Consider the following 19,038-nt stretch of genomic DNA (forward strand, 5'->3'; position numbering starts at 1 on the left):
GGTTTGGCAATATCTTTGTCATTACTTAAGATTATGAAGTAATACATATGTTTTTTTGGGACAAATATTGTGTTATGGCAATGCTATCTTGCAAAAATTATCTAAATGTCCCTGCGCTGTGGTATGTTAGCGTTGTAATTACTAATTAGACTGCTCCTAGGTGAAAAGTGTGTACACGTTCCTTTAAAATTAAATGGTGAAAACCCTGCGCTGTCTCTGTTCAATATATTATGTATGACCAGGAAATCTGAAAGTAATTAACCACTTCCTGCCCGTCTTATAGCAAAATGACAGCGGCAAAGTGGTTGCACTATCCTGACTGGGCATCATATGACGTCCAGCAGGATAGACCACTCTGCGCGCCCCCCGGGGAGTGCGCAGAGCGGCGATAAGTGGTGCGGTGTGTCACTCTCACACATCACATCTCCGATCCCGGTAAAGAGCCTATGACGTAGGCTCTTTACCATGTGACCAGCTGTGTCCAATCACAGCTGGTCACATCGTAAAAAGGAAGTGCAGTTGATCGGCTTTCCTCAGCTCGCGCCTGACAGGTGCGAGAAGAGGAGAGCCAATCAGCGGCTCTCCTGACAGGGGGGGGGGCTGTACTAGTAGTCCGAGCACTGATTACCAGTGCAGACCCTTGGGGAATGCCACTAGAGCCACCAGGGATTGCCCACCCATGGCCACCAGGGATGCCCACCAGTGCTCAGGGAGCCTACCAGTGCACTCCTCATCAGTGCTGGCCATCATTGCCATCTATCAGTCCCGCCCACCAGTTCCCATCATTGCCATATATCAGTGCTGCCCATCTAGGCCTATCATTTCCGCCTATTAGTGCCTATCAGTAACCATCAGTGCCACCTATTAGTGCCCATCAGTGCCGCCTATTAGTGCCCATCAGTGCCACCTATCAGTGCCCACCAATGCTACATATCAGTGCTACCTATCAATGCTGCATATCAGTGCCGCCTATCAGTGCCCATCAGTGCTGCATATTAGTGCCTCATCATCAGTGCCACCCCATCAGTGCCTCCTCATCAGTGCCTGTTAGTGCAGCCTCATCAGTGCAGGAAAAAACATATTTATTTACAAAATGTTATAACATAAATAAAAAACTTTTTTTTTTCAAACTTCTGTATTTTTTTTATTTGTGTAGCAAAAAAGAAAAAACCTTGCGGTGATCAAATACCACCAAAAGAAAGCTCTATTTGTGGGAAAAAAATGACATAAATTTGGTTTAGGTACAGTGTTGCATGTCCGCGCAATTGTCATTCAAATTGCAACACCTGAGAATTGGCCTGGGCAGGAAGGGGGTGAAAGTGCCCGGTATTGAAGTGATTAAACATAAAAACTTCATACAGTGTCAGCAAAACTTGTCAGTGCAATTCTGTGCAATAAAATATGGTAAAGTGGTGAAAGTTCTGTGCTCCCCTTCCTCTCCTGCCCTCACTCACCACATTTCCATAATGATATCGCGCCTGTAGTAAAAAATCTATTGAGGAACAGCCAAGGAATCACCAATAGAGTCACACAATATTTTTTACTACAGACGATATCATTATGGAAATGTGGTGAGTGAGGGCAGGAGAGGAAGGGGAGCACAGAACTTTCACCACTTTACCATATTTTATTGCACGGATTGCACTTTCTAAGGAATAATTGTGACACAAAGGATCCCCAGCTCCTTATGGATTTATGAACTTTACTTGCACGTTTTGTAATGTTGGAATTTTTTATGTATATTTTTTATGCATAAGTTTTTCTGACACTGTTTGAAGTTTTTATGTTTAACCACTTCAGCCCTGGATGGTTTTGCCCCCTTAATGACCAGGCCATTTTTTGCGATTCGGCACTGCGTTATTTTAACCACTTGCCGACTGCCGTCAGTATATTTCCTGGTCACAAATAATATATTGAACACAGACAGTGCAGGGTTTTCACCATTTATCTTGCAAAAATTGTTGAATAAAGAAAACAAGAGGGGGGGGGACGAGGGGGGACTTTTTATATATTTATATATATATCTTTTTATGTATAGTGTATTGCTTACATTTTGGTCTGACATATATATGTTTTTCTTTTCTTGTTTAGTAGCATTTTGATGTTCATACAACCCCTCAACTGCCCCTGAGGAAGCGGTTATTCCGCGAAACATGTCGGGCTAAGTTTTGGTCATCTTCGTCTACTACATTTAAACTAACCAGCATTATTGTTATCTGGTTAGTCTAGGGTCTGTATAGATTTTCTATCACCCCTCCATGTAGGAAACGATTTTGTTATTCATGTTCTGCTACTGTTTGGTTTTTGTTCTTATGTTTTACCATTCATTTGTAATACTGATATCTGTGAGACCAGAAATACAGTATACATTTTTAATCAATGTTGTTTAAATTCAAATAAAAATTATATTTTTTACATTTCATGTTTATATACATATTAATCTTATGATGGTACCCCTCTAAAAGGTCCCCCCCTCGCCACCCCCCCTCTTGTTTTCTTTATTCAACATATACTTAGGACGTGGGTACCCTTATTTTAAGCATCTCACATCTATATCCCCCTTTTTTGAGTCTGTCTCTATTTATATCTTGCAAAAATGTTTTTTATCACAACCTAAATACAAAATTACTTAACCACTTAAGCCCCGGAAGATTTTACCCCCTTCCTGACCAGGGGGTATTTTGCGATTCGGCACTGCGTGACTTTAACTGACAATTGCGCGGCCGTGCTACGCTGTACCTAAACGAATTTGGCGTCCTTTTTTTCCCACAAACAGAGCTTTCTTTTGGTGGTATTTGATCACCTGTGCGATTTTTTGATCATGCGCTATAAACAAGAAAAGAGCGTCAATTTTGAAAAAATAGCAATATTTTTCACATTTTTTTATATGAAATTCCCCCCAAAAAATGTAAAAATCAAAATTTTTTAACATTTTTGGCCAATTTGTTTTATGCTACCTATGTTTGGTAAAAGAAAATCGCAAAAAGCGTATTTTGATTGGTTTGCGCAAAAGTTATCGCGTTTACTAACAAAGGGAAAGATTTTTGTTGTTTTTTTTTAACGTGTAATGGCGGCGATCTGCGATTTTTTTTTGCAGTACTGCGACATTGCGGCGGACAGATCGGACCCTTGACTGACATTTTTGACACTTTTGGGGTTACCAGTGACATTACTGCAGTAATCAATGCTATACATATGCACTGTTACTGCAAAAAGGGGTTAACTTTATTTGAGAGGGAGGAGCTGTGTGTGTCCCTAGGGGCGTGATTCTAACTGTGATTGGCTGTGGGTTGAGCTGTAGAAACAGTGATCAACGGTCCTACATAGTAGAACCGTGTGATCACAGTTTCTACACAGGAAAGAATGACAGGCGGCTTGTTTACATTAGCCGCCTGACTTTCTCCCTCTGCAGCGGCGATCGCAGAGTGACCGGCGGACATAGGGTCCGCCGGTCACACGCGAGGGGGGGGGGTCCGTGACCACGCGAGAGCGCGCCTCCGGCGGGGCGCGCTCGCTCCCTAGACCCTCACAGGCTAGCAACGTAGATCTATGTCACTTTGCCTGTGAGGGGCTGACTGCCGACGTAAATCGTCATTAGGCAGTCGGCAATTGGTTAAAAGAGATGTATTTATTTTTTATTTTTTTTTCATACTTACTTAGGTGGATGCAGCATCGGTCCGATGTTGCATCTGACCCCCAGCACCTCTAACACTGAGAACCGAGCAATCAAACACCGCCGATCACTCCGTTCTCACAGCTCCCCGAGCAGAGAGTTGCTGACTGTCAGTCACTGCTGTCTGCTCTGCCCCCCCCCCCTCCTCGCTCACCAGAGCGCTGAGCTGTGAAGGGGTGAGGAGTGTTTGGCTCAGGCTCTCAGTGGCTCGCTGTGAGGCTTAGCTGGGTGCCAGTCCAGGCATGTGGGCGGATCCCGACTCTATGGTCATGATGACGCCTGAGCCTGGACTGACCCTTTGACGGACGTCAGCAGAGAGCAGACTTCAGCCCGTTGTCTGCTGAAAATGGGTCACAGGAGTGCAAAATGAACTGAACTCCTGTGATCCATAGGAACTGTACAGCTAAACCAGCTTTGGCTGTACTTCCCCTTAATCAAATGAAAAAAAAAAAAAAAACATATTTTTTTCTAGTTTGGCCAATAGTAGTTCTAAAAATGTATATACTGAAAGTGATTGTGATGAATAAGATACAAAGCTGAATTTGTATCACAACAAGTGAGATGGGGTCTTCTCAGCATGTAGGGAAGCCTCTACTTGTCACCAACACATGCGGCTCCATTGTAAAAATACCCTTTACCTCCCATTTCAGTGACTTTGGATTTTCTATAACTTTCTAGCTTTGTGATTGTAGCCACCAAAATAATAAAAAAATGTGAACAACCTCAATGAGGGCAATAAAAAACCTTAAGAAAAGCCTTAACATGTTAAAGAAATAGTTTAGCCAAAATGTAAGTTTTTTGCCAAAATGTAAGTTTTTTTAATAATAATAAAATAGTTAAGAACAATGTAAGGTTGTCACCACCATCTGTTTTTCTTATTGTGCTGTATATGAAGAGCTGCTATTTCTCAAACCTTGTTGATGTGCCAGCACACATTAAAATGCCATAAAGTGTTTGCAGTTTCTCAATAGAAAGTAGTGTTGTGTCAAGATAAGCTGATAGAGTTGTCCGGAAGCATGTATTAAAAAGAAAAAAGGAAGTTCCATGGTATAAGTTGCAGGGAGGTATCTGTGAGCATTTGGTTTCCTGGATCTGTCCAACCTGCAGAGAACCTGTGAGACTTTTGAATGCTAAGAGGAGTAAAACTAGCCAGCTGCTGATTTACAATGCATATTATGGGCTCCTGGCTCATTTGTTTGTAGCTTTGCTGAGCTATAAAGACAGCAGATTGCTATGGCTGGAAATTTACATGGTGCAAAGCGCATGATATGACAAGCCAGACAGGACTGTTGAGATTTGCTCATCACAGCCCAGGATGTCTATGTTCAATCCTATTCTAAGTCCTCCAGATATCAAAGCATACTTAACCAAGGGGGAACGCTTTATCAAATGGGATGATGTAAGTATTTCAGCCTTGCTCTTTCCTTTATTTACTGCAAATAATATGGGGTATCTTATGATTGCACTTTATATTGTATACAGGGCAAACCTAATAAAGTATTTAATGTGGAAAAGCGAATTAAAACATATTCGATGTGAGATGTCAACATGATCCTTTAGGTTTTTTTTTTTTTTTCTCTAAATGAATTTATAAAATATTTGACAGTCAGGGACTGTACAGCCTGTACTGTTGCCCAGATTCTAGCCTTGGCTTAATACTCTATCAGAAATCATAATGTAAAGTTTTGATATCAGAGATTAAAAAGTAACATGGGTAGCAGCACAGTAGCTCTACATTGACTAAACTCCTTAAGTTGACTTTTCTTCTAAAAAAAAATAAATAAAAAATTCCGGTATGCAACATGCTTTACTATGAAGAAAAAGGCATTGCAGTAGATTAAATTATAAAATGTATAATGTATATATATACACACATACACATACACACACACACATACATATATATATATATATATATATATATATATATATATATATAAATTATTTTATATATATATATATATATATATATATATATATATATATATATATATAATTATAAAAATTAAAATTTTTCACAACAACACAAGTTATCCTGACACCTAGGGTTCTAAAGTCAAATGTTTTTTTTTCCTTATTGCATTTCCTGCATTTCGGTAAATATGCCCCACTAAATATTCTACCTTTCCCATCTCTAAACACTTACCTAACTCCTGGTCTCACAAATTTATGTGAGAAGGGAACAGGGACATAGCTTACCAGCGATGTGTGTGTCTATGGACTCGCACAGTACAGCTTGGGGGTGTGGATGCACCGGTGCCCCCATGCTAAGGAGGCACCAGGAGCAGGGAGAAGTGGACAGCTAAGGCAGAGGACTTCCAGAAGAGGAGGTAAGCGATTGCTCTGTGCAATTTTGTTGCACAGAGCAGGTAGGTATAATATTTTTTTATTTTGATTTAAAAAATAAAAAATTAGCTTTTAAGGCCGGTGCATTAGGTACTAATTTTGCAATTTTTGGGGCTTGACCTAAAAAAGACATCAACAAACCATACTAATGATAAGATCTGTAATGGCATTTGCCACAGCTATTATTTGTTTGATACACACTATGTGATTGAATAGCAGCTTTATGCTCTGTCCAGGCCAGTATGCACTTCAGCTATGATAATTAAGAGGTTGCTTACAGTGTATGTAAACCCCAACAGTTAACTTCTCTTTTTTTTTTGCTCCGTTCTCATCTGATAAATATACAGTTGAAATAGTTTTGCTATATCTGCTTGGTAAATTCATAAAAAAACCGTGGACCCTACCAAAATTCCAGTGAACTTGTAAATTTATTTTTAAAGCTGACAGCACAATGACTCTCCTGCTCTGAAATCCTAAACAGTGCTAACGTCAGTTTTGTGGACTACAGAGTATCTCCTCTCATGTAATGGAGTGAGGAGGATACTTCTTGTTTTAGTGGAAAACACTGCTCCTTTGTAGTTTCATATAGTGAGTGAGCGTTGTCATCCCAGCTCAGTGAATGTGGTGAAGTTTCACTTTGCAAACAATACCCAATCACGTCCAAAGCTAGCTAAAATAATGCATTTTTGCTTGCACATAATTGGATGATGAAAGCCAGCAGAGCTTAACTTCGTTTACTAAGCTTGGGGTGCAAATACCCTTGTAAAGTGCAACATGCCTTGCGGAGGGAGCAGCCTATTTGTCTTTAGTAAATCAACCCCCGTAGCATCAGACATCTCTCTGACTGAGGACATGTTTTACAGAACTTTTACTAATTGTTCAATACAAAACGACTGGAACTTTGTGAAGTGCCATGCTCGGCCTCTATTATAAAACACTAATGTCACTAATGCATGGTTCTATGCATTATGCACAGTCTGGCAAAACATTCTTCAAATTAAGGGAAGATACCAGGAAATCAGATAAAATCTAACATGTTATAGCAGTTATAGAGTACTTGCAGACACAATCTACATTCACAGACTTCACCAAACCTATGACAAATATTAATAAACAAAAAAAGGGGGAGCTGAGCTATATTCCTATTCAATAAGAGCCGGTTCACACTGGGGCGACTCAAAGTCGCCCCGACTTTGAAGCCACCCCGTGCAGCATGACTTCATCGTGGCTTGCAAACTACTTTTCTAATAGAAGTCAATGCAAACCACTCTGAAGTCGCCCCAAAGTAGTGCAGGAACCTTTTTCTAAGTCGGAGCGACTTGAGTTGCTCTGAGTAGAACGGTTCCAATGCACAGAATGGAGAGTGACTTGTCAGGCGACCAAGTCGCCTGACAAGTCGTGGCAGTGTGAACCAGGACTTATACCCAAAAGAAATCAAAAAACAAACGCGTGTCACTGTTGAACCTACTAATACATGTGTGTGAATACTACCAATATGTGCCTTATTATTTTCTAATGTGATCCATTAAAAATCAATACATTACATAACAAGTGGCAAAATAATGTCCCATAGAATCTCATATAAACCATGCAATCCGCTTTTTAAAATATTGTACTCGATTTAAAATGAATTTAAACAAAATAAGAATCAGTCCAAGGATTTTTTTCAAATGTGCTTCACTCTCTATATACTAATATACTGTAAGTGTCCACATCAACTTCTTGCTCTTCTCATATAGAGCTCTTCATGCTGTATCACCACAAAACCACAAAAATGTTTTACCCCCAAAAACACACTCACCAGAACCAAAAGATATTGGAGTGTTTGGTTATGACTTTAACTCTCCTCTGTTGTATCCAAATTTGCCATAGAGCTACTTCACAACTCTCAGTATATTGTGATATCACAAAAAGGATCCATCAGTACACAACATGTTTATTAAGGTAAAACCACACACAAATAGTAAAAATTCTAACTCACATTTGGTTGTACCTTTAGACCAGCACTTAGTCAATCCAGCAATCCTTTATAGACACTGTCCCCGCAGCTCCATGGACCGAGCCAGCCTCCGTTCCAGTTGTAGGATGTGACGTAACCAAAAACCAGAAGTGACATACATGATTCGCTGCTGCGCCTCAACGTGTTTCGCACAAATTGTGCTTCATCAGGAAGCCAGTGGCTTCCTGATGACACACAATTTGTGTGAAACGCATGCAAAAAGTGCAAATTTTATTTCCAAATGTATTTATTTTATACGGGCATTGAAACGCTCTGCATAATGAACCATTTACAAATTATTAAAGTCATTTTCTAAAATGTTGCATATTCAAGCAAATGAATTCAAGCTTACTTATGGCTGGCATACTTACAGCCAACCCTCACAGATGAGCGCTGCTTTCCTGCTGTAAACTAAAGAAGAAGTGTATAGGCGGGTACATACTAATGTGGGGTTATTTTTTTAGCTAGTTCTAGACTGCCCAAGTAGGGAGAGGGTTAAGTAGGGATCCGTCAGTTTCCTGGTCTTTTAGGGTTCTGCCCTCCACGCTGGTCTATTTTTAATAAGGGGGGCAGGCTCAGAGAGTGGACACACGGGACTGCATAGAAAGCGAGGAGGTCCAGATCTAGGAAAAGATGTAGCCCAGAGAATTGACCAGCCTTCCACCCTAAGGTAATTCGCCTGCAAGAACTCTTTCAAGTATGGATCTCTACCTGCTAAGGTATGCCTGGGCACTGGCAGCACAGAATAGTTTAGTTTGGGTTCTGTGAAGGTATTTGATGTGACTGTAATATTGTCACTACAAGAGCTACAGTAAAGCAGTAAAGTTGACTTAAGCTTGGTCTTAAGTTATTCAAAAGGGGTGCATGGTGGTACATGACATATTAGAAGAACAAGGCATGTAAAGCATACACGGTTGCTTGAGGAGATTTATCACAAAGGGTTAACTTGGCATAAGAGTCTGAGGAGGATTTTAGTTGCCACAGGTATCCAAGAAATCGTAGGAATGTATAGCAGTAGGTCAATAAAAAGTGGTACCTAGCATGGGTGACGGGTCCTTCAGTAGTGAGGGGGTTGGTGTTCTGCCTCCCTCCCTAGTGGTCAGTTTCCCCAGAGTATCTGGGATGGAACCCACAGTATGGAGACTCCATGTGTCCAGCCGCATGGTGCAGAAGAGAGAGGAAGTTAATTAAGTGCATGCATTAGGTCCACGTTAGGTGCACATAGGGACCCCATTCTGTCACTGAAAGTGAGATGGCAGAGTTACGCTGCACTGGTGGAGAGGGCATGGGTTTAGCAGTGTCCCTACTAAATACAATATACAAGAGTTAAGGTGTGTAGTGTGGTGGGATGGAATGCTCACAGAGAAATTCTGTATTTTACATCACTGCCCACAGTGTATGGCTCATCTCTAAGCTGGGGTTCTGCCTTAACTTTTACTTTTATGGGAACGCAGCCCTGCCTGGTCCCGGGCATTGATAAGTGCGCACACGAAAGAGGAGAAGTGCCTCGCATGTGCACGTGTTGTCCCCTACTGGAGCAAATTGGATCATGCTTTATTTGGGGTTTTTTGCCTTCCTCTGGATCAACTGTGGGTATATGATTATATATATATAGGATTGTATATTTTGATGTATATTTTTTTTATTTTTCCCCTTCTATTGGTTGAACTGGATGGACTTGTGTTTTTTTTCCAACCAGACTTACTATGTAACTATGTGCAGGACGAGGAGGCCCAGCCAACAAGTGGGTCTGCTGCACCCCTTCTTAGCCATTGTATGTAGCTCTTTCATCAAAATCTAGTGAAAGGATTTTTATGACATTATAAATTCGACTAAACACAGTAAGAGATTACTGAGGTATTCAGATGATTTTGAATCAGTTGTGCACAGAGAATCTTGTGATGTTGGCATTTCTGTTTAGAACATTTGGTAAATTGAAATATTTCACCTGGATCAGCCTTGAATTTTGCTCATACAGCAGAAAATATAGTAGAGCAACAAGTTCATGTAAATGCTTTACCAGTCTAATATTATCTGCTATATTATCAAGGAATACAAAGCTTCCCGTAAATGGCTGAGCATCGCTCTCTTTTGTTTCGTCTTCCAGTCTTCCTTGATGTTAACTGTGGGAAGTAAAGAATTAAGCTTGGTAATTCTGCTCACCACTCCTGGTATGCAATTGATCTGGTCCACTAGGTTTGGTGGTCAGCTATCCTATAAAGCTTAGTCCTCACAACTGATGTGGGCACAAAAGGCATCAGGTCTCCCACCCAGCTCGAATCTCGAGATACAGTGAATACAGTGAATCTCTGTGGCTCATTCTCTCAGCTCACTGGGTGCTCAGAAAGGCTCAGTCTCTCACTGGTGTAGGCACACACAGAATCAATGTCTGCCCAGCTATGGTAACCACACATAGGCACTAGCCATGACTCAGTCCCAGCCTCAACTCTCTGCAGCAGGTCCATTCTCTCTTTGGTGTGGTGTACAAACCCCCAACAGCAGGTCTGTACTCTCTGGCAGAGTTGTATAAAGTACTCGAAACCCATACTTGAGTAAAAGTACAAGTGCTCCATCAAAAAGTGACTTGAGTAGAAGTGGAAGTGCTCGATCAAAAAGTGACTTGAGTAGAAGTAATAAAGTATTCAACATTTTTTTTGTACTTAAGTATTGCAAGTAGTTTTTTTAAAAATTTTGCTACTCAAGTACTGAAAGTAAAAGTACCAGTAGTTTTGAAAAAAAATTGCTACTCAAGTACTGAAAGTAAAAGTACAAGTACTGTTTTATGTAGTTATTAAAGAAAGAAGTCAAAAGTTTGAAAATCATATTGTTTTTTATTATTTCAAATGCAGCTTTTATTTATACATACAGTAGCTTTTATTTTCGTATGAGCTGATAATACACATGTTTTGAGCTTCATGAAACCTGCCATCTACTGTTCTGGCAGTGGTAATTATTATAATTGTAACAAGTAACTATGCAGCACAAAAAAAAAAAATATCAGAGTAGAAGTATTGAAATCCTTGAAAAAATGTAGTGAAGTAAAAGTGGAAGTAGGAAAGTACAGATACCGCCTTTCGGTACTTAAGTACAGTAGTGAAGTAGTTCTACTTAGTTACTATACATCTCTGCTCTCTGGCCTCCTACACTAGACTCCAAGATCTCTGCAAATTTGCCCAGAAAAATACCTCTGCTCTTCTCTGTGTGCAGGGATTTGTGTCCCTTGTACAGTAAAACCTTGGATTGAGAGTAACTTGGTTTGAGAGCGTTTTGCAAGACAAACAAAAATGTCTTATAAACTTTGACTTGATAAACAAGCGATGTCTTGATATACAAGTAGCATCACGTCACAACTGAGTATAAAAGAGAAGAGAGGTGACTCTAAGAGTAGCAATATGGTTACATTTAATGAAGGTACAACATTTAGCAACTCACATGGTTGATGATTAAAACAGACACATCTAAGTATGCAGGCATCCCCGGTAAAACTGCCCACAATCCTCCGCACCGCCATCGATGTCATCCCTTCCACGCTGCGCTTCAAGCCTCACTTTAAGATCGCTCTACTGCAGGGTAGTCTTCCCGGTCACAATTGCAGACTGACAGCTGTGAGAGACGGTGGTGCGGAGGATGCTCTATGTGGACTGCTTTACCCCAGATGTCTGTATACTTAGATCTGCCTGTTTAATCATCAACCATGTGAGTTGCTAAATGTTGTACCTTCATTAAATGTAACCTTATTGCTACACTTAGAGGCTCCTCTCTTCTCTTTTTTTCTCCCACTGGATTTTGCTTCTAATCCCCTTGTGGAGGCTGCTATTTGTTGATGGACAGTTTATGGTTACACAACCCATCACATTGCCATGATCTTTATATATGGACTATAAACTGATAGACTTATGAATAAATTGTTGGAACAAATCATCTGAGTTTCCATTATTTTTTTATGGGGGAAATTTGCTTTAAAATAAGAGTAGTGTAGTCCATCTTGCATTCAATCATTTTATGCAGTGCCCCTTTAAGAACTACATATCCCATGTTCCATTGCAACCGAATCATCCATCCTCCTATGTCTATCACAGCCAATGCTGTTAGGAGGGGGAGAAGAAAGAGTGAGCACATACAGAGCCCGCACTGTCACTGCTCACAGAAGCTGGGCAATAGAGAGAGAGAAGATAAAGGAGCACAGCCTGCTCTCAACAACACAATAGTGCTGCTTTGGGAGTGGGGTACTTTTTGGTGTACCTTTCTTAAAGTGCCTTGGAAAAGTATTCACACCCCTTGACATTTTTTACATTTTGTCATGTTACAACCAAAAACGTAAATGTATTTTATTGGGATTTTATGTGATAGACCAATTTTATGTGATAGACCAAAAGTGACACATAATTGTGAAGTGAAAGGAAAATGATAAATGGTTTTCAAAATATTTTACAAATACATATCTGAAAAGTGTGGTGTGCATTTGAATTCAGCCCCTCTGAGTCAGTACTTTGTAGAACCACATTTTGCTGCAATTAAGCTGCAATTCTTTTTGGGTATGTCTCTACCAGCTTTGCACATCTAGAGAGTAACATTTTTGCCCATTTTCTTTGCAAAATAGCTCAAGCTCTGTCAGATTGAATGGAGAGCAGGGGCGTTGCTAGGTGGGAAAAAGACCAGGGGCTTCAGCCCGAAGATAAATTTGATAACCCCCTCCCACATTTTAAAGAAAAGCCCCGCCCAAGCTCCTCCCATATTTAAAAGTAAGTACCGCCCAAGCTCCACCCAATGGCCCCCTCAGTCAAGGGTCAGTCAAGGGGTGGTATGGAGAGGAGTACAGGGGGTGAGAAATTGGTTGGTATGGAGAAGAGAGAAGTAAAGGGGGTCAGTCATGTGGTGGTATGGAGAGGAGTAAAGGAGGTCAGTCATGGGGTGGTATGGAGAGGAGAGGAGTACAAGGAGTCAGACATGGGGTGGTATGGAGAGGAGTACAGGGGGTCAGACATGGGGTGGTATGGAGAGGAGTACAGGGGGTCAGACATGGGGTGGTATGGAGAGGAGTACAGGGGGTCAGACATGGGGTGGTATGGAGAGGAGTACAGGGGGTCAGACATGGGGTGGTATGGAGAGGAGTACAGGGGGTCAGACATGGGGTGGTATGGAGAGGAGTACAGGAGGTCAGTCATGGGGTGGTATGGAGAGGAGAGGAGTACAGGGGGTCAGACATGGGGTGGTATGGAGAAGAGTACAGGGGGTAAGACATGGGTTGGTATGGAGAGGAGTACAGGGGGTCAGACATGGGGTGGTATGGAGAGGAGAGGAGTACAGGGGGTCAGTCATGGGGTGGTATGGAGAGCAGAGAAGTACAGGGGGTCAGACATGGGGTGATATGGAGAGGAGAACAGGGGGGCAGATATAGGGTGGTATGGAGAGGAGCGGAGTACAGGGGGTCAGTCATGGGGTGGTATGGAGAGGAGAGGAGTACAGGGGGTCAGTCATGGGGTGGTATGGAGAGGAGAGGAGTACAGGGGGTCAGTCATGGGGTCAGTCATGGGGTGGTATGGAGAGGAGAGAAGTACAGGGGTTCAGTCATGGGGTTGTATGAAGAGGAATACAGGGGGTCAGACATGGGGTGGTATGGAGAGGAGTACAGGGGATCAGTCATAGGGTGGTGAGGAGAGGAGTACAGGGGGTCAGACATGGGGTGGTATGGAGAGGAGTACAGGGGGTCAGACATGGGGTGGTATGGAGAGGAGTACTGCCGGCATCAGATGGAACATAAATTAATGCAGCCTAAACTCAATCCTATTAAACTCCTTTGGCGTAAATGTAAACAGCCAGGTCTTCTTGTCCAACATCAGTACCTGACCTTAAAAATGCTTTCTCACAAGCTCAATACAAAATCTTGTGGAAAGCCTTCCCAGAAAAGTGGAAGCTGTTTACAGATGCAAAGGTGAGACCAACTCAATATACCACCCCATGACTGACCCCCTGTACTCCGCTCCTCTCCATACCACCCTATATCTGCCCCCCTGTACTCCTCTCCATATCACCCCATGTCTGACCCCCTGTACTTCTCTGCTCTCCATACCACCCCATGACTGACCTCCTGTACTCCTCTCCTCTCCATACCACCCCATGTCTGACCCCCTGTACTCCTCTCCTCTCCATACCACCCCATGACTGACCCCCTGTACTCCTCTCCTCTCCATACCACCCCATGACTGACCCCCTGTACTCCGCTCCTCTCCATACCACCCTATATCTGCCCCCCTGTACTCCTCTCCATATCACCCCATGTCTGACCCCCTGTACTTCTCTGCTCTCCATACCACCCCATGACTGACCTCCTGTACTCCTCTCCTCTCCATACCACCCCATGTCTGACCCCCTGTACTCCTCTCCTCTCCATACCACCCCATGACTGACCCCCTGTACTCCTCTCCTCTCCATACCACCCCATGACTGACCCCCTGTACTCCGCTCCTCTCCATACCACCCTATATCTGCCCCCCTGTACTCCTCTCCATATCACCCCATGTCTGACCCCCTGTACTTCTCTACTCTCCATACCACCCCATGACTGACCTCCTCTACTCCTCTCCATACCACCCTATGTCTGACCCCCTGTACTCCTCTCGTCTCCATACCACCCCATGACTGACCCCCTGTACTCCTCTCCTTTCCATACCACCCCATGACTGACCCCCTGTACTCCTCTCTATACCAACCCATGTCTGACCCCCTGTACTCCTCTCCATACCACCCCATGACTGACCCCCTGTACTCCGCTCCTCTCCATACCACCCTATATCTGCCCCCCTGTACTCCTCTCCATATCACCCCATGTCTGACCCCCTGTACTTCTCTGCTCTCCATACCACCCCATGACTGACCTCCTGTACTCCTCTCCTCTCCATACCACCCCATGTCTGACCCCCTGTACTCCTCTCCTCTCCATACCACCCCATGACTGACCCCCTGTACTCCTCTCCTCTCCATACCACCCCATGACTGACCCCCTGTACTCCGCTCCTCTCCATACCACCCTATATCTGCCCCCCTGTACTCCTCTCCATATCACCCCATGTCTGACCCCCTGTACTCCTCTCCTTTCCATACCACCCCATGACTGACCCCCTGTACTCCTCTCTATACCAACCCATGTCTGACCCCCTGTACTCCTCTCCATACCACCCCATGTCTGACCCCCTGTACTCCTCTCCTCTCCATACCACCCCATGACTGACCCCCTGTACTCCTCTCCTCTCCATACCACCCCATGTCTGACCCCCTGTACTCCTCTCCATACCAACCCATGTCTGACCCCCTGTACTCCTCTCCATACCACCCCATGTCTGACCCCCTGTACTCCTCTCCATACCAACCCATGTCTGACCCCCTGTACTCCTCTCCATACCACCCCATGTCTGACCCCCTGTACTCCTCTCCTCTCCATACCACCCCATGACTGACCCCCTGTACTCCTCTCCATACCACCCCATGTCTGACCCCCTGTACTCCTCTCCATACCACCCCATGTCTGACCATTGTCCCATCATTTTTTTTCCCTCCTCTTACATGTTATACGTGGGAACACTCACCTGCCCAACCCAACAGATCCAGCAAGCATTGTCCTGCTGTGATTTGCAGCACCTCTTCCACAGGCCTGTGAATGGAAAGCGAAGCATCCCGGTATATGTGGTGAACACATTTCAAAGTCTTAGAGACGTCATGGTACAGGAGATGGTCAGAGACTGCGGACATAGTACAGGAGATGGTCAGAGACTGCAGACATGGTACAGGAGATGGTCAGAGACTGCAGACATAGTACAGGAGATGGTCAGAGACTGCGGACATGATACAAGAGACGGTCAGAGACTGCAGACATGGTACAGGAGATGGTCAGAGGCTACAGACATGATACAAGAGGTGGTCAAAGACTGCAGACATGATACAAGAGATGGTCAGAGACTGAGGACATGATACAAGAGACGGTCAGAGACTGCAGACATAGTACAGGAGATGGTCAGAGACTGAGGACATGATACAGGAGATGGTCAGAGACTGAGGACATGATACAGGAGATGGTCAGAGACTGAGGACATTAAACAGAAGATGGCCAGAGACTGAGGACATGTTACAGAAGATGGTCAGAGACTGAAGACATGGTTCAGGAGACGGTCAGAGACTGCAGACATGGTACAGGAGATGGTCAGAGAATACAGACATGATACAAGAGGTGGTCAGAGACTGCAGACATGATACAAGAGGTGGTCAGAGACTGCAGACATTAAACAGGAGAGGGTCAGAGACTGAGGGCATGATACAGGAGATGGTCAGAGACTGAGGACATGATACAGGAGATGGTCAGAGACTGAGGACATGATACAGGAGATGGTCAGAGACTGAGGACATGTTACAGGAGATGGTCAGAGACTGCAGACATGGTACAGGAGATGGTCAGAGACTACAGACATGATACAAGAGGTGGTCAGAGACTGCAGACATGATACAAGAGATGGTCAGAGACTGCAGACATTAAACAGGAGAGGGTCAGAGACTGAGGACATGATACAGGAGATGGTCAGAGACTGCAGACATGATACAGGAGATGGTCAGAGACTGAGGACATTAAACAGAAGATGGCCAGAGACTGAGGACATGTTACAGAAGATGGTCAGAGACTGAAGACATGGTTCAGGAGACGGTCAGAGACTGCAGACATGGTACAGGAGATGGTCAGAGACTACAGACATGATACAAGAGGTGGTCAGAGACTGCAGACATTAAACAGGAGAGGGTCAGAGACTGAGGGCATGATACAGGAGATGGTCAGAGACTGAGGACATTAAACAGAAGATGGTCAGAGACTGAGGACATGATACAGAAGATGGTCAGAGACTGAGGACATGTTACAGAAGATGGTCAGAGACTGAGGACATGTTACAGAAGATGGTCAGAGACTGAGGACATGTTACAGAAGATGGTCAGAGACTGCAGACATTAAACAGGAGAGGGTCAGAGACTGAGGGCATGATACAGGAGATGGTCAGAGACTGAGGACATTAAACAGAAGATGGTCAGAGACTGAGGACATGTTACAGAAGATGGTCAGAGACTGAGGACATTAAACAGAAGATGGTCAGAGACTGAGGACATGTTACAGAAGATGGTCAGAGACTGCAGACATTAAACAGAAGATGGTCAGAGACTGAGGACATGTTACAGAAGATGGTCAGAGACTGAGGACATGTTACAGAAGATGGTCAGAGACTGAGGACATGGTTCAGGAGACGGTCAGAGACTGCAGACATGGTACAGGAGATGGTCAGAGACTACAGACATGATACAAGAGGTGGTCAGAGACTGCAGACATTAAACAGGAGAGGGTCAGAGACTGAGGGCATGATACAGGAGATGGTCAGAGACTGAGGACATTAAACAGAAGATGGTCAGAGACTGAGGACATGTTACAGAAGATGGTCAGAGACTGAGGACATGTTACAGAAGATGGTCAGAGACTGAGGACATGTTACAGAAGATGGTCAGAGACTGAGGACATGTTACAGAAGATGGTCAGAGACTGCAGACATTAAACAGGAGAGGGTCAGAGACTGAGGGCATGATACAGGAGATGGTCAGAGACTGAGGACATTAAACAGAAGATGGTCAGAGACTGAGGACATGATACAGAAGATGGTCAGAGACTGAGGACATGATACAGAAGATGGTCAGAGACTGAGGACATTAAACAGAAGATGGTCAGAGACTGAGGACATTAAACAGAAGATGGTCAGAGACTGAGGACATGTTACAGAAGATGGTCAGAGACTGCAGACATTAAACAGAAGATGGTCAGAGACTGAGGACATGATACAGAAGATGGTCAGAGACTGAGGACATGATACAGAAGATGGTCAGAGACTGAGGACATGTTACAGAAGATGGTCAGAGACTGAGGACATGTTACAGAAGATGGTCAGAGACTGCAGACATTAAACAGGAGAGGGTCAGAGACTGAGGACATGTTACAGAAGATGGTCAGAGACTGCAGACATTAAACAGGAGAGGGTCAGAGACTGAGGACATGATACAGAAGATGGTCAGAGACTGAGGACATGATACAGGAGATGGTCAGAGACTGAGGACATGATAGAAGATAGAAGAGAACTAGGGGGGCCGGAGAGCACAGGCGAAGCAGAGAGCACTGGAGGAGCTGAAGTGCACGGTGGGGTGGGGGTGGGGGACTGGAGAGAATAAAGAGGGGGTTTGGAAAGCATTGCAGGGGGGTTGGAAGGCGCAGGGGGTGGAGAGCACGGGGGGGACAGGGAGCATAGGGGGGAGGGAGATGAAAAGCACCGGGGGAGGGCTAAAGAACAGGGGGCAGTCCAGTGCACTGGGTGGGGGGGGTTAAGAGCACTGAGGCGGGGGTAAGAGCACTGAGGCGGGGATAAGAGCACTGAGGCGGGGATAAGAGCACTGAGGCGGGGATAAGAGCACTGAGGCGGGGATAAGAGCACTGAGGCGGGGATAAGAGCACTGAGGGTGGGGGGGGGGAATAAGAGCACCGAGGGGGGATTAGAACACTGGAGGGGGGGGGTTTAAGAGCACTGGTGAGCCAGCAAAAGAAGTTGTATAGGAGGGGGCAGCTGCATACAGAGGAATTGATCTTCCCCTATTCTTCCTGCAGGAGGGAAAGGAGGAGAATCAGTTATTCAGCAGCTGCAGAAAGAATAGGGAAAGATGAATTCCTCTATATGCAGCTTCCCCATCCCCCTCCTATCCAGCACACACACTTGGGCAATGGGCACTCACCTTCTTCCCGCCGAGGCTCCGCCCCTTCTTCCCGCCGAGGCCCCGCCCCCTTCCCGCCGCGGCTCCGCCCCCGCTAGTCCCCGGACTGAAGGAGCTGCCACTGCCTGCCCTTTACACAGTGCCCTTTACGCCACTGCATCCAGTGATTGGTGGGCGATCTGGGGCAGCCGCAAGGAAGGAGAGTGATTGCCGCTGTCAAGTAGCATTGATTTCAGGTGTGGGC

At 44.4% G+C, this 19,038-nt stretch overlaps 1 protein-coding gene across 2 annotated transcripts in view; it reads left to right on the forward strand.

Moving 5' to 3' along the window:
- Window positions 1–4,732: 4,732 nt before the first annotated feature.
- PLCB2 (phospholipase C beta 2) overlaps window positions 4,733–19,038 on the forward strand; it is a 354,260-nt gene continuing 339,954 nt past the window's right edge. For both annotated transcript variants that reach the window (XM_082275009.1, XM_082275010.1), the window contains exon 1: window positions 4,733–5,072. In XM_082275009.1, coding sequence (XP_082131135.1) covers window positions 4,989–5,072 — 84 coding nt within the window. In that variant the 5' untranslated portion in view covers window positions 4,733–4,988. The remainder of the gene's footprint in view (window positions 5,073–19,038) is intronic.

This window comes from Pelophylax lessonae (genome assembly GCF_965119305.1).
Source record: "Pelophylax lessonae genome assembly, chromosome: 13".
Taxonomy (NCBI): Eukaryota; Metazoa; Chordata; class Amphibia; order Anura; family Ranidae; genus Pelophylax; species Pelophylax lessonae.